This window comes from Acipenser ruthenus, chromosome 10 (assembly GCF_902713425.1).
Source record: "Acipenser ruthenus chromosome 10, fAciRut3.2 maternal haplotype, whole genome shotgun sequence".
Lineage (NCBI taxonomy): Eukaryota > Metazoa > Chordata > Actinopteri > Acipenseriformes > Acipenseridae > Acipenser > Acipenser ruthenus.
In genome coordinates, this window is record NC_081198.1 from 27,581,648 (window position 1) to 27,597,719 (window position 16,072).

General features: G+C 41.9%; 1 protein-coding gene across 1 annotated transcript; it reads right to left on the reverse strand.

Annotated features, from left to right (window-relative positions):
• Positions 1-3,454: 3,454 nt before the first annotated feature.
• On the reverse strand, positions 3,455-6,632 carry LOC117407588 (tubulin alpha-1A chain-like). The gene is made up of 4 exons (XM_034012722.3): positions 6,482-6,632; positions 5,564-5,786; positions 5,162-5,310; positions 3,455-4,606 (listed from the first exon to the last, which is right to left on the reverse strand). Exons 1-4 carry the CDS (start codon positions 6,482-6,484, stop codon positions 3,623-3,625), a joined length of 1,359 nt encoding a protein of 452 aa, XP_033868613.1. The 5' UTR covers positions 6,485-6,632; the 3' UTR covers positions 3,455-3,622.
• Positions 6,633-16,072: the final 9,440 nt, after the last annotated feature.

The window sequence follows — 16,072 nt, forward strand, 5'->3', positions numbered from 1 at the left end:
TTCATCCACATATGTAGCAGTGGACTAATTGGCATGCTTGCATCTCACAGTTTGTATATTTATTTAGCAGTATTTGTTAACAAAGCCCTGAACTCATTTTACCCTTGTTTAATTATTAAAATTAACATCTGTTGAAGAAATTATTTCAAATAAACTCCATCACTCGATCGCTCAAAAGTCGAAGTTAATCATCAGCTCACTCCAAATTGTAGGTCCTTACGTTTCATACTCTTTAGAGAGGTAACTTAATGATCTAATGTAGCTATAGATATTCATCTGATATTTTACACAGTACCTAATATTCATGATACTGATCAATATGTTCAGTATGTTCCGTAAGGATCCATTGTTTGTCAACACATAACTATTATTAGATAAATAAACCATAACATTGAAAGTTGTAAAGTAAAGTTGTACAATTATTTGAACCGAGTTTTAATGTTTTTTTCAGGATTTGAATTTGACTTTTAACATTCAGAATCTTCTACATACCTGAATAAAACTATTTCAGATGATCAGTATATTCTCCCCACTCCGATTCCCAAGATGTAACAATTCTGAGCATGTCTAAGGTTGCCTTGAAACCAGTTTTGACCTTTTCTAAATCCGAGAAGCTTTAATTCAAGGTACTGTAATAATCCTTTTAGTAATTTGTTACTGTACCTGTTACTGCAGCTTAAGGTATATAGTTCATTTGTGCCACCTACTGGGTTGTACTGTGTGGAATATATCTCTCAGCTGTGAGCTGTGCAGACGTGCCTCGGATATATCCAGAGTAACTGAGTTAATTAGTGGGTTAATTAACAGAAGCACCCAACTTTGACATGCATGTTATAGAATGGAACTGTAGAGCTAGATGATGTATGGTCTGAAGCATTTGACTGCTAAAATAAAGGTGCTCTGTGCTTGTACACATGTTCTGTGACTGGACTCTATATACTGCCTTCTGGTCTAACATCCAACTATCCTGCCCATTGTTTCGGTACGATGTGGATAGAAATGGGATTAGGTTGATCAGGAACACCCTTTTATAATATCTGCTTGTAATTTGTAATTAAGTATAATTATATATATATATATATATATATATATATATATACAGACGTGCTCAAATTTGTTGGTACCCTTACAGCTCATTGAAATAATGCTTCATTCCTCCTGAAATGTGATGAAATTAAAAGCTATTTTATCATGTATACTTGCATGCCTTTGGTATATCATAGAATAAAGCAAAGAAGCTGTGAAAAGAGATGAATTACTGCTTATTCTACAAAGATATTCTAAAATGGCCTGGACACATTTGTTGGTACCCCTTAGAAAAGATAATAAAGAATTGGATTATAGTGATATTTCAAACTAATTAGTTTCTTTAATTAGTATCACACATGTCTCCAATCTTGTAATCAGTCATTCAGCCTTTTTAAATGGAGAAAAGTAGTCACTGTGCTGTTTGGTATCATTGTGTGCACCACACTGAACATGGACCAGAGAAAGCAAAGGAGAGAGTTGTCTGAGGAGATCAGAAAGAAAATAATAGACAAGCATGGTAAAGGTAAAGGCTACAAGACCATCTCCAAGCAGCTTGATGTTCCTGTGACAACAGTTGCAAATATTATTAAGAAGTTTAAGGTCCATGGAACTGTAGCCAACCTCCCTGGGCGCGACCGCAAGAGGAAAATCAACCCCAGATTGAACAGAAGGATAGTGCGAATGGTAGAAAAAGAACCAAGGATAACTGCCAAAGAGATACAAGCGGAACTCCAAGGTGAAGGTACGTCAGTTTCTGATCGCACCATCCGTCGCTTTTTGACCGAAAGTGGGCTCCATGGAAGAAGACCCAGGAGGACTCCACTTTTGACAGAAAAACATAAAAAAGCCAGACTGGAATTTTCTAAAATGCATATTGACAAGCCACAATCCTTCTGGGAGAATGTCCTTTGGACAGATGAGTCAAAACTGGAGCTTTTTGGCAAGTCACATCAGCTCTATGTTCACAGATGAAAAAATGAAGCTTTCAAAGAAAAGAACACCATACCTACAGTGAAACATGGAGGAGGCTCGGTTATGTTTTGGGGCTGCTTTGCTGCGCCTGGCACAGGGTGCCTTGAATCTGTGCAGGGCACAATGAAATCTCAAGACTATCAAGGCATTCTGGAGCGAAACGTACTGCCCAGTGTCAGAAAGCTCTGTCTCAGTCGCAGGTCATGGGTCCTCCAACAGGACCAATGACCCAAAACACACAGCTAAAAGCACCCAAGAATGGATAAGAACAAAACATTGGACTATTGTGAAATGGCCTTCTATGAGTCCTGATGTGAATCCTATCGAACATCTATGGAAAGAGCTGAAACTTGCAGTCTGGAGAAGGCACCCATCAAACCTGAGACAGCTGGAGCAGTTTGCTCAGGAAGAGTGGGCCAAACTACCTGTTAACAGATGCAGAAGTCTCATTGAGAGCTACAGAAAACGTTTGATTGCAGTGATTGCCTCTAAAGGTTGTGCAACAAAATATTAGGTTAGCGGTCCCATCATTTTTGTCCATGCCATTTTCATTTGTTTTATTATTTACAATATTATGTTGAATAAAAAATCAAAAGCAAAGTCTGATTTCTATTAAATATGGAATAAACAATGGTGGATGCCAATTACTTTTGTTAGTTTCAAGTTATTTCAGAGAAAATTGTGCATTCTTCGTTTTTTGTGGAGGGGTACCAACAAATTTGAGCACGTCTGTATATATATATATGAAGAACAGGGACTGCAGAGGTTTATAAAGATTACTGTGTAGTGCATATTTCTATAATGTGCAGGATAATGATGTAGGGATTTTGCACATCTACAATGAAATTCATCAGGTTTTTGAAGCCAGGCCAGAGCACTGGATTCAGTGCTAGGTTCTTCCCAAGCGCTCACACTATCTGCTTGTTGTTGCCATAACAACATGTCATGCAGGTCTGCTGCTGCATAAATACGTGACTTTATTATTATGGAAGGTTTCCCTGGAGATGGGGATGTACTGAGGTCCTGCATACATAGGTGATACATTTTCCATGTACTGTATCAGGAAACCCACTAATCCAATTGTCATAAAACTTGGTATTAACATGGCAAGTTATTGAGAGTGTCAGATTGTGGAATATACGAAAGTATCTGTCTGGCCGTACACTTGTTCCTCTGTTTGTAAAACTGGAAAATCGTTTATTGAATTATAATGAAACTTTATTTTAATGTTATTTAGCATAAGTAATGGGGTGTATCAGATTGTGGGATATATGGAAATGTCTGTTTATCCGACTGTCTGTTTGTCACACATTTCTACATGTATCACATTTCTACATGTATAAGTATGAAGAAAAAGTTTATGATCATGACTTCATATCAATTATATTTCATAGCAACAAATGTACAGAATACGCTGGACTAAGAAATTTAAAAAAATGTTAAGTGGTAGAAATTGGTTTTATGAAGGAATGTTTATTTGCAATATTAATACATGTTTTTCATAGGAAAGATAAAGAAACATTGTTCATTATTTATTTAGGTTTTATTATCAACAATATTCAATGATATTTTTTTAAATAAATATTTTGTTTCAATGCATGGAGAGCAGGTCTGGAATTTCTTAATACTCCTCTCCTTCCTCTCCTTCCCCTTCATCTCCCACGCTGTCTGTTCCCACTTCTTCGTAGTCCTTCTCCAGGGCAGCCATGTCCTCTCGGGCCTCAGAGAACTCTCCTTCCTCCATACCCTCCCCCACGTACCAGTGGACGAAGGCACGCTTGGCGTACATCAGGTCGAACTTGTGGTCCAGGCGGGCCCAGGCCTCAGCGATGGCGGTGGTGTTGCTCAGCATGCACACGGCCCTCTGAACCTTGGCCAGGTCACCTCCGGGCACCACGGTGGGGGGCTGGTAGTTGATGCCCACCTTGAAGCCAGTGGGGCACCAGTCCACAAACTGGATGGTTCTCTTGGTCTTGATGGTGGCGATAGCAGAGTTGACATCTTTGGGCACCACGTCTCCACGGTATAGCAGGCAGCAGGCCATGTATTTGCCGTGACGGGGGTCACATTTCACCATCTGGTTGGCCGGCTCAAAGCAGGCGTTGGTGACCTCAGCAACCGACAGCTGCTCATGGTAGGCCTTCTCAGCAGAGATTACTGGGGCGTAGGTGGCCAACGGGAAGTGGATACGGGGGTAGGGCACCAAGTTGGTCTGGAACTCTGTCAGGTCAACATTCAGGGCACCATCAAAACGCAGGGAGGCGGTGATGGAGGAGACAATTTGACCAATGAGACGGTTCAGATTGGTGTAGGTTGGGCGCTCGATGTCCAGGTTCCTGCGGCAGATATCATAGATGGCCTCATTATCTACCATGAAGGCACAGTCGGAGTGCTCCAGGGTGGTGTGGGTGGTCAGGATTGAGTTGTAGGGTTCAACAACAGCTGTGGAGACCTGGGGAGCCGGGTAGACAGCAAACTCCAGTTTGGACTTCTTGCCGTAGTCAACAGAGAGGCGTTCCATCAGCAGGGAGGTGAAACCAGAACCGGTACCACCACCGAAGCTGTGGAAGATGAGAAAGCCTTGGAGACCTGTGCACTGGTCAGCCTGGAAAAAAAAACAAAAAAAAACATGATATGGTCTTGATAGTTCATCTGGTAGTGAAAACTCCTTGGCATTTGCATCATACAAAGATGGTCTTTTGTGTCAAAGAGTGATTAATACAGGCAAACCTTTAGGGCTGTTACGTGATTAACTATGATCTACTGTGTGGAAACATATTTCCTAGGCATCTATTGATTTTCAAGTACTATAACATACACCAGTTATCATGATTGTGAGTGTGAGTTCACCCAGTGGTGTCACAGTAACCTACATCACTCAAGGAGATGTTGAGAGCATCAGAGGTACTTTTGGGAACCCAAACTATTGTCATCTCAACCAAATTATTTGTTGGTTGCCTCATGGTAATGACTAAAATGACATTGATTTCTTATCAGCTTAAAAAGGAGATGTCCAAAAATGGCATGGTTAAGACATGCAATACATGGAGTGTGTGGGGAAACTTTCTGTGCAAGGCCTGTTCTGTCGATAAATATTACATGTAAGTCTCTAGTGTAGCCAAAGTAAAGAGATGAAAGAATAGAGGGGGGGGTGTCTTACTAGTTTGCGGGTCCTGTCAAGCACCAGGTCGATGATCTCCTTGCCGATGGTGTAGTGCCCGCGGGCGTAGTTGTTAGCAGCGTCCTCCTTGCCAGTGATGAGCTGCTCAGGGTGGAACAGCTGACGGTAGGTTCCAGTACGAACCTCATCTGAGAATGGAAAGGGAAAACAATTTTTAAATTAGCATTTGGTTAGAAAGGAATGTATTGTGTTGTTTCTTCACAACCCTATTCTCTGTTGCTGCAAGATATAGAATAAAATGAGGATTTAACATTACAATAAAAGGGGATATTTAAGAAGAAATAAATAAGGTTGTTTCTTTTCTTTTTAGTCTGGTATTATTTTTCAACAAGCCCCAGTTCTGATCCTGTTTTCAAACTTGCTTTTCCCATTTTCCCTTACCAATCACAGTTGGCTCCAGGTCCACAAAGACTGCTCTGGGGACGTGTTTCCCAGCTCCAGTCTCGCTGAAGAAGGTGTTGAAGGAATCGTCTCCTCCACCGATGGTCTTGTCGCTGGGCATCTGCCCATCAGGCTGGATCCCGTGTTCCAGGCAGTAGAGCTCCCAGCAGGCATTGCCCATCTGGACTCCGGCTTGGCCAACATGGATGGAGATACACTCACGCTGGAGAGAAAGAAAACAGGGTCACAGTTCTGAGTTACGTATAATTACCTTAAACTACACAGTATTTAAAAAAGGTGTCCGATTCTAGTGCTTCTAGAATTTGAAAAGAAGCACAGAAACAAGGTTGTTATGCTTTTGTAATTAGAAATGACTCAGAGGAATCCCATAACTTATCAGTGACTTTGTTCTGGTTAAGAGAGGAATGCAGCTGAACACACATTCCATACATGGTATTCCCAGAAGCTTGTACTCAGATTCTGTACAAAACTAGTGAAGCACTTTGAGCTCCTGTAAATACTACCTATGGGATTTGTTCAACTCCATTCCCCCAATGATTAGAGTGAATAAATAAACTTCACAAAAGCATTTTCGATATATAGACAAATTGAGATTTTATACGCTATCAAGATACAGAAATCACATGCATCAAGATACAGTAGCAAAGAAGCAACTTATTTTATTGAGGAATTCTTTTTCAATCCTTAATGCCACCAGTTCAGAGTTGTAGGTTTTATTTCATAGTCCTGCTATGTTATTGCAAAGCCATGGACCTTCTGACTCCAAATTATTGTCTCCCAACTCCAGTTCATAGCTCTTATATGTTGTACTTAGCAGCCAGGATCTTGCAGATACCATGTCCAGAAAGTCTCTTAAAAAGCTTAAAACTAATTTTAAAAACTAATCTTAATTCTTACCATTTTGCTTCTGATACCTTCTTCAAGTCGACGTCTAGGATTCTGAAGAGGAAGGAGTTGATGCAGGCTGCAGCGCAGGCTGCAGCAGGACCCTTTTATTTATAGGAGTACAGGTATGGGTAACCCAGCAACATGGTTTGTTGTTGGAAACTGAGAGCTGGGACTCAGAGAGTGAAGCAAATATAATAGTGCTATAATAGCAACACAACAACTCCCCCCCCAAAACACATGCAACCCCATACTACCCAAACACACACAAAGCCAGCCACTGGTTACTACAAACACAACGGCTCCCCTCACCAACTGTCACTTTATGTAGAGTGCAGTGTGTTCAGCAGGTAGGTCATTGTATGACAAAAACAGAAAAAAGAATATGTGGGATTTAAGAATGCCTAAAATAGACCTATACTGAGCTATCTGTCCATAGTAATCAATCATCCCTGAATTCTGTTCTTCTTTGGGCAGGAAATTATAAATGCAATCTGAAGATGTTGAAACATGTTGTTCTGTTTGCATCAGTGCAAAGTTATCTTTGATTATTTTGAATAGTATGTTTCTTACTAGTCTTATAACCCTGTTCTCTCCTTGTTGGAAAAATTGAGACAAACTTTGTGCAAACAGGACCAAATCTAACAAAAATATGTGTACTTGTTAAATGAAATCAACTTAATTCTTCAGATACCTGGCCCAAATTCTGGACATGAAAAAATAACATTGGACTACTTATTAATATTACAAGCTGTCTGCATTCATGAAAAGTGAATAATAATATGATGCTGCATGACGATAATAAAATGTGTTTTAATAAATAAGCCAGCGTTTCATATATTTTTATATCATACTAAGACAGACATTAGTGTAGTGTACAAAATATACAATTACAATTACATTCAGCTTCTTAAAATACATCAACAGACTTTGAAAATACTGTCCATAATATGAGTGGGTTATCAAATTTAACATACCATTCACGTATAGTAAGAAGTGCGTTAACCATAGCTTACCATGGCTCTTCATGCTTTTTAATATGCTTTACCATACCACTCTGGGATTTACAATGCATACCAGTGCTTTACCATACTTTCACTATGCTTTTTTACAATTTGCCATGCTTTTACTGTGGCAAACTTTTATAAGGGTTGTCAGAGATGTAAAGAATACTCCTTTAAAATCCTTTGTGAGTTCTTTTCTTTTATAGTGAGACTACTAAAATTGATGGTAAAAAGTTCCTAAAATGAAGTTCAATAAGTGTTTTGATATGGCACCGAGGAAGGCTACACGAGTGACAGCACTATGTTTGAGCTGCTGTATAAGGGCAAGCCTGACTCCAGCCAGGACCATCGTCTCTGAGCACTACGTTGAGAAAGCAGCATCGCTTTCTAAAGTGACTCGGCACAAAACAGACCACAGGAGTCCATTTGGATCCAGGTGCACCTTGAGCTGTTCAACACAAATGAGGTTTTCAGAACGATACAATGTTGCTCTTGTGATCAATGTGTGGACGTAAACTGATCCCATTGGGCTCTAACATTAATCGTCTTCCATGAATAGCTACAGTATTTAATAACTGATACTCAGAGTAAAAGTTTATTTCCAATAACTAAATTATGACTGAAGAGGGGCAGATGTATTAAGATAATGATCCACAATGTTAATTGTCTCAATAATTTTGTAACAGTAACAGTTTTGTCTCCTTTTTACATAAATAACATAAACTTTGCTGTGGAGCAAAATCTGTTGTAAAAGTGCCACCCTTAAACAGGTGAACCTGCCACTGCACACAGTTGTGTTATTTTTGTGTGATCAGGACTGTATCTTCTAACATCTTGACATCAGGCTTTGGTTTCCCATTGTGCTACCTTTCCTTTCCTGTCTAGAAACTGCAGTTGCAGCCCTAACTCATGTCGGCCCTCTCCCGCCTTCTGCTTGTCTTTTGCCACACTTTCCAAGTCCCTATTTTCTGTTTACTCTGCAGCAGTTAAGTTGTGTGCCAGCAATCAGCTCCTATAGTTACCAGCATGTCCTGACAAAGCTGGGGCATGACCACAGCAGGCTGTGACTGTCTGTTTGCTTTGGTGGACTGTAAAATTATTAGGAATACTGCAGTGAAGGAACTCAAACACACTGAATCCTTTCATAGGCCAAGGTGAAATCCAACAACATTGCTTTCAGGGCATAAAGTGCATGTTTATAGTACACCTATAGAGTGGTTTATGTCTGCAATCACTCCAGAGGCGAGGCAGGAGACAGACCCCCAGTTGGGGTACCATCGTCTCCCAAGCGATGCTGCTACAAAGGAGCAGAGGGAGGTTCGTTGAAATGCAGGCAAAGAAGAAATTATGAGAATCTGCTACACATAGAAGATAATTAGGCAGATTGTTGAATTGCCTGATTGATTTAGGATTGACTGAGGGCCATTGTCTTAAATTGCAAGGGTCCTATTCATGTCAATGGGCGAGGCTGCATCATTGTGCATTACAGCTGCATAGAAAACGATCCGGTCAAACGATATCCATCCCACCTAAAGTGCCTCACTGGAATACCTTTGGAGTTTCAGACAGGGTGGAGAAATCTTGTCTCTAGAAATAGTTCTTTAAAAGCCCTGATATATGGTGTCAATAATACTATTTGCAATTCAGGCCACTGAGATATTCTGTTATTGACCTGTCAATAACCACACTGTGTTGCTGCGGGTGCATTATCAGTTGAAACGGGTTGCCTGCCCAGTTTTTAAGGTTCTGTATTTGTGGGTCTGTTAATTACAGATTTAAAGCATCAGTGTGTATATGCAGGGCAGCAGTTGGTGTTGTGAGCATCTTGTAAGTAAGGGTTGAATGAGTGGTTAGAGCCAGCTTGAGGCACTGGCACTGCCAGTCACAGAAGCATGGCAGTGGGGGTGGGGTGGGGAGGGATGAATTTAAATGTACACTGTTATTTCAACAGAACTGTTCTCAAACTGTAGCATTAGAGTAACTAAATCATTAAATAACAAATACATATGTGTACAAAAATAAATGGACAATGCAGGCAGCTGCAATACATCATTCTAACACATTGTAGCCCTTTAAGCAAAATGACAGGGACTTTTTCCCCATGAGCTAAACAATTAGTATTTTTTTAAACAAACATTAACCCATGTTATAAGCACAGTAACACACTCGAAGGTGTGGGAGGGAATGATACAAACCTTTTCTCAAGTTATTGAAGGAATGCAAGTATATTTCTGCCCCCTTTTTAATGGCTATCAAATATATTTTGATGGTGCTATTAATCAAAATTAGGTGAATCTGAAATTGTGGGATATCACGTTCGGGGAGATTCGATCACAAACTTTTTTTTCCCCTCTTCTATGTGACATTCAATGACATTCAATGAATCTATATTCATGCCCTTCTGCATCATCATCTAAGCCTTGTGCCCCTGGATAACAGGAATCACATTAATACTCGTACAGTAGGAGCAATTATGGCCAAGAACGTGTTGGGCGTACTGTGACTTGTAGTTTAGTTTAGATTAAATATAAACAGTACAGGGTGTGTTTGGTCTCTATAGGTCTGCAGGCAAAGGCTGGGGAGCACTCTTATAAGATGGATGCTTTCTGACCTCAAGGTAACTGATCCATATCCTGTGAATTATTTATAACTGTTGGTGCTGACTAGGCAGCATTGGAATACAATTACAGTTACAGTTCCAGCCAGAGAATCTACCTAATAATGTCATTTTACTAGAAACAAAACCACATCAATTAAAAAAAACAACAACTGTACTGTGGAAGGCTGCTTAATAATACAAACACATGTTTAAAAATAACATTATGTATCAGGCAGTTCAACATTACAATAAAAAATATTGAGACTTTTTATTTTAAATCGCTTGAATCAAAATCCTTTTGAGCCCTGCTTGCAGCTATTCCGTTATTCTTTTTTTCTCGGTGCTCTAAAGATATCATTGGCAGACCGTCAAACAAGGGGGGCACCAGAGGGTACAGTAGTACTGGATGGGAGTCAGTAAGACATGCACCTCATTCAAAATGCAACACACAGCATTGCAACACAGAAGGTACATTTAAGGTGGAATTTTCATTTAAGTGGCTTAAACTTTTCCAAGTAAATGTTTGGGCTGGGAAAAAAAAAGAATATTCACAGATCACCTGAAAGCAAAGAGAAAAAACAAACACTGTTACTCATTTTGTGTTCCTCCTTAAAAACCCGGACAGGACTGTGCTTTTATACCCTGGCAATTACAAATTGTTATTTAACACTAGGACTTGTGTTATCTGTTTTGGTAATTGTGTTGTTGTTTGTGTTATGTGAGTGTTGCACATCAATGCAATGATTTTTTTTTTGGCAAGTGCTTCCCTTCACCATTACAATGTTACAGTGGGTCAGGATTCCAGCCCACCCAGCTCTATGAAGTAGTTGAATTTATACTGCAGCTTTCCCCATTGAACACATTTATGCTGTAAAAATGGGGAGGCGGGGGAAGCTGGGGAGGCTGGGGAGGGCTGCCCGCCCTCCCATAATCCTACCCTTGCCCTCCCATAATTCTTTATTTGTATTTGAAACAGTTCAGTTCAAGCAGATCTTTCTTTGTTCCGAATTAATCTGTTTCTTGTGCGAATTACTACTCTAATATATTTTTATCCCATGCATGTACTCCCAAAATAACATTTTTTTTATTGGAATCTAGGTCACATGACCTACTTTTGCATAATGGAAGTACAAGTAAAACCACTTCCCTACCTGCCAGTCAAGGCCAGCTTTGCCCTGGGTGTCTAAATGTCCTTGGTCTAAGGACTTCAAGGTCGGGATATTTTCAAGTGGTCATGTGTAACACTGATAACCCTTAGAATGTGCCCAATTATTTTATCACTCCCCCCCCCCCCCCCCCAAATTCATAATGTCCAATTACTCTCCCTCACAGCAACAATTCCCAACAATAGCACAGGAGAACTGAAGGTCAGTGGGTGTCCAACCAATCCAATTGCCTCTTGAGAAGCTTGAGAATGGATGTCGGCTGGCTACAAGCTTCTGGAGTACAAAGATAAAGCAAACTTGCACTCCCCTGCCTATGACTCTCCCTGAGCACCACACGGCTGTGCCTTTACCAGGGGAGACCCTCAGGGACCCCTTGTGCTCTCCTGACTGTATGACTCCCCATGCATACCACACGGCTGTGCCTTTACCAGGGAGACCCTCGGGGACCTCTTGTGCTCTCCTGACTGTTTGACTCTCCCTGCATACCACACGGCTGTGCCTTTACCAGGGAGACCCTCGGGGACCCCTTGTGCACTCCATAACTGTATGACTCTCCCTGAGCACCACACGGCTGTGCCTTTACCAGGGGAGACCCTCGGGGACCCCTTGTGCTCTCCTGACTGTATGACTCCCCCTGCATAATACACACGGCTGTGCCTTTACCAGGGAGACCCTCGGGGACCCCTGTTCTCTTCTGACTGTATGACTCCCCCTGCACACCACACGGCTGTGCCTTTACCAGGGGAGACCCTCGGGGACCCCTTGTGCTCGCCTGACTATATGACTCCCCCTGCACACCACACGGCTGTGCCTTTACAGGGGAGACCCTCGGGGACCCCTTGTGCTCTCCTGACTGTTTGACTCTCCCTGCATACCACACGGCTTTGCCTTTACCAGGGAGACCCTCAGGGACCCCTTGTGCTCTCCTGACTGTATGACTCCCCATGCATACCACACGGCTGTGCCTTTACCAGGGGAGACCCTCGGGGACCCCTTGTGCTCGCCTGACTATATGACTCCCCCTGCACACCACACGGCTGTGCCTTTACAGGGGAGACCCTCGGGGACCCCTTGTGCTCTCCTGACTGTTTGACTCTCCCTGCATACCACACGGCTTTGCCTTTACCAGGGAGACCATCGGGGACCCCTTGTGCACTCCATGACTGTATGACTCTCCCTGAGCACCACACAGCTGTGCCTTTACCAGGGGAGACCCTCGGGGACCCCTTGTGCTCTCCTGACTGTATGACTCCCCCTGCATAATACACACGGCTGTGCCTTTACCAGGGAGACCCTCGGGGACCCTTGTTCTCTTCTGACTGTATGACTCCCCCTGCACACCACACGGCTGTGCCTTTACCAGGGGAGACCCTCGGGGACCCCTTGTGCTCGCCTGACTATATGACTCCCCCTGCACACCACACGGCTGTGCCTTTACAGGGGAGACCCTCGGGGACCCCTTGTGCTCTCCTGACTGTTTGACTCTCCCTGCATACCACACGGCTTTGCCTTTACCAGGGAGACCCTCGGGGACCCCTTGTGCACTCCATGACTGTATGACTCTCCCTGAGCACCACACGGCTGTGCCTTTACCAGGGGAGACCCTCGGGGACCCCTTGTGCTCTCCTGACTGTATGACTCCCCCTGCATAATACACACGGCTGTGCCTTTACCAGGGAGACCCTCGGGGACCCCTGTTCTCTTCTGACTGTATGACTCCCCCTGCACACCACACGGCTGTGCCTTTACCAGGGAGACCCTCGGGGACCCCTTGTGCTCTCCTGACTGTATGACTCTCCCTGAGCACCACAAGGCTGTGCCTTTACCAGGGGAGACCCTCGGGGACCCCTGTTCTCTTCTGACTGTATGACTCCCCCTGCACACCACACGGCTGTGCCTTTACAGGGGAGACCCTCGGGGACCCCTTGTGCTCTCCTGATTGTATGACTCCCCCTGCACACCACACGGCTGTACCTTTACCAGGGGAGACCCTCGGGGACCCCTGTGCTCTCCTGATTGTATTACTCACCCAATACACCACACAGCTGTGCCTTGTCTAGGCGAGCTACCCCTTGTGATGGCTAATTCAAATCAAATAGTTTTTACATTTGCAAATCCTACAAGGAGACTTATATGAAATTAAAATGGTCTACATTTACCCAAACTTGGTAATAAATAGAACTGCATGTTTGTTTGACTTTTGTCTTCTATACGTTCCTACCAACCTCCAGTCAGCCAGCAGCCCAAGACAGTGAGGGAGTGGCTCAGACACACATGGAAGCTCTGCAGTGCATACTTTCTTGTTAACCCTGTAAAGCCAGAGTACTGTATTGTGTAGCTTATACAGCATTGGTGCCCTTAGCTTTTGTAGGGGGATGCGGCATAACATTGACTACACAGCTGGTCTGAGAGATGTTCATTAAGGTATTACAGGAAAAAAGTGACCATGTACAGCTCCCTTAACCATATAATTACATAGCAACTGGACACAATTAGCACTGTTTATTCTTATAAAACTGGCATTATTAAATAATTTTGGTAAATAAAGTAATATACAAATAAGTCCAAACCCATCTTTCTAATCTTATGTTTCATAAATTTCTTACTGAGTTGAGAGCTTTGATTAGATGCAAGGGAGATAAAAAGCCAGCCTCACTAAATATCACAGTGCTTTAGAATCTAGCTAACGCAGCCGCTAGTGGGGCTGGTGAACTCTGCTGCAGATGGTTGAAAGCCTTCAGGGTTACACCAGGCACTAGAAGGAAGCCATCACAGGAAATTGCAAGGGCTGTAGAAGCCACCTGGGGACCGTTTAACAAAACACTTACACACAGCAGGCTGCTAGCATACAAATGCATCTTGTCACATGACCGTATTTGATGGCAGAAGGGAGAGATCAGTGGTCCAACATGAATGCTAATCAGGGTCTGTGAAACCAGCAGAAGGAGCCTTGCGATACATGGCTGCGTTTCAGATGAGACAAATCTTCCAAGCTAGTATTCTGAAGCTATATAAAAGGTTTGAGTGAGTTCTGAAGAATTGTACTTGTTGTCCACGTTGAGTCATTGTCTAAGTCTGTATCACAGGTGCGTGTTTTATGGCTACAACTAGGGTGCTGTGTCCAAAGTTTTACGTTTATTCACAACACAGGCATCAAAAAACAATATTACAAACATGAACTTTGACAATCATATTCAAAATGTGAAAATCTGTTTAATAAAAAATATTCATTTATAATGGAGACTGTCTTTAAGGTTCATAAAAAGGCCACAGTGATCGTTAGAAGGGCTCACAGGACTTATCGACTTTTTTTTTTTTATGAGTACATACATTTTAAAAACAGTACCGATTGTTTGGATCAATGATTTCAGTAATAGGATGGCAAGCTTTGAACTCAAAAGTATAATCAGCATTTCTTAGGAATCTTTTAAATTTCATGTATGATTTCTAGCTTTTCTTTATAGTGTTATCTGCTCCGTTATTGAATCGTTTTTTTGTCATATACTTGTACTTGCTAGAACCGAAGTCATTGTAGTTTATCTTGCTCTTAATTGTATTAATACTTCTACTGTGATTCTTGAAATGTATTTTTGTTCACGACTGTAAGTCGCCCTGGATAAGGGCGTCTGCTAAGAAATAAATAATAATAATAATATAGAAGAGTAGTGCAAATTACACTTTTGAGTAATGAGCTTTGAAAAGCTCTACAATGATACTGCTTTGTCTGTGTGGACTGTTTTAAATATTTAGCAGTCTCATCAGCACAAGTATTGATTTCACTGTCAAAGGCCAACCAAATTCTAAAGCATTCTCCTCTCCTTCCTGTAAATATGCTTGCCACTAGCATCCCCTCCTCCGCACCCCAGTCTCCTGTTCCCAGGAGGCTGTTGCTCTCTTTCACTTCCCCCATCCTTCCTCTCCATGAGATCATCTTGCTGGTGGGTGTGGTAGACTCAGGTCTGTAGAATGCTACAGTAAATCGACACAGCATTAACATTTATAGATAGTTAATGTGTTCCAGTTCACGATTATTGGGTTAATAGTTTCAAGGAATCTGTATTTACTAAAGGTCCTGCTGATATTCAGCTGCATGGTTTATACATTACCACCCGTCACCATGGTAACCAAGTGCATCACGTGACATTGACAGAGAAAACAGAACACGGTGAGATATGCCCTTGCTTCTTTCAGCGGTGGAAAAAAAGTGTTGACCTCAGCAAGCTGATACTATTATCCTCTGAGGAATTTCTTACTGCATCGATAGCCACACCCTGGTCATTTTGATTTGATTGGTTTATTCTGCTTCTATTCAAAGGTTTTATTTACATAAGCATTAACTACACTATGCACAGCAAAACATTAGAAATACATTACAATGCATTATAATTATAGTTATAAAACCCCTCCATTCCTTTTGCAGATCACATGTCTAAGTAAATAACCCTGCTTCTAGTTTATCCCCCAAAAATATGCTGATCACATCCATATACTACAAAAGAGAATAATTAGACAATTATAAAAATAAATAATATGTAGTTCTTTTAATTTAGCTAGCTGACTCAAAAAAATACTGAAAACAGTAAATTAGTGAAGGACACTTATTCAGGAAAATAGAGGACTTCCTGTTGGCCTAACTGTTAAATGAGTGACTCGTCGACTGGGTAAATATCCACAGAGCCCTGTAGCAGTATTTATAGACTGGTTAAATATCCACAGAGCTCTGTAACAGTATTTATCGACTGGGTAAATATCCACAGAGCTCTGTAACAGTATTTATCGACTGGGTAAATATCCACCGCGCTCTGTAACAGTATTTATCGACATTAAATATCCA

Coding starts and splice junctions, on each gene's coding strand:
- LOC117407588 (XM_034012722.3), bottom strand. Junction 5,311..5,563: donor CCTGGAGCCAACTGTGATTG/GTAAGGGAAAAT, acceptor TTCCATTCTCAG/ATGAGGTTCGTACTGGAACC. Junction 4,607..5,161: donor TTGACAGGACCCGCAAACTA/GTAAGACACCCC, acceptor TTTTTTTTCCAG/GCTGACCAGTGCACAGGTCT.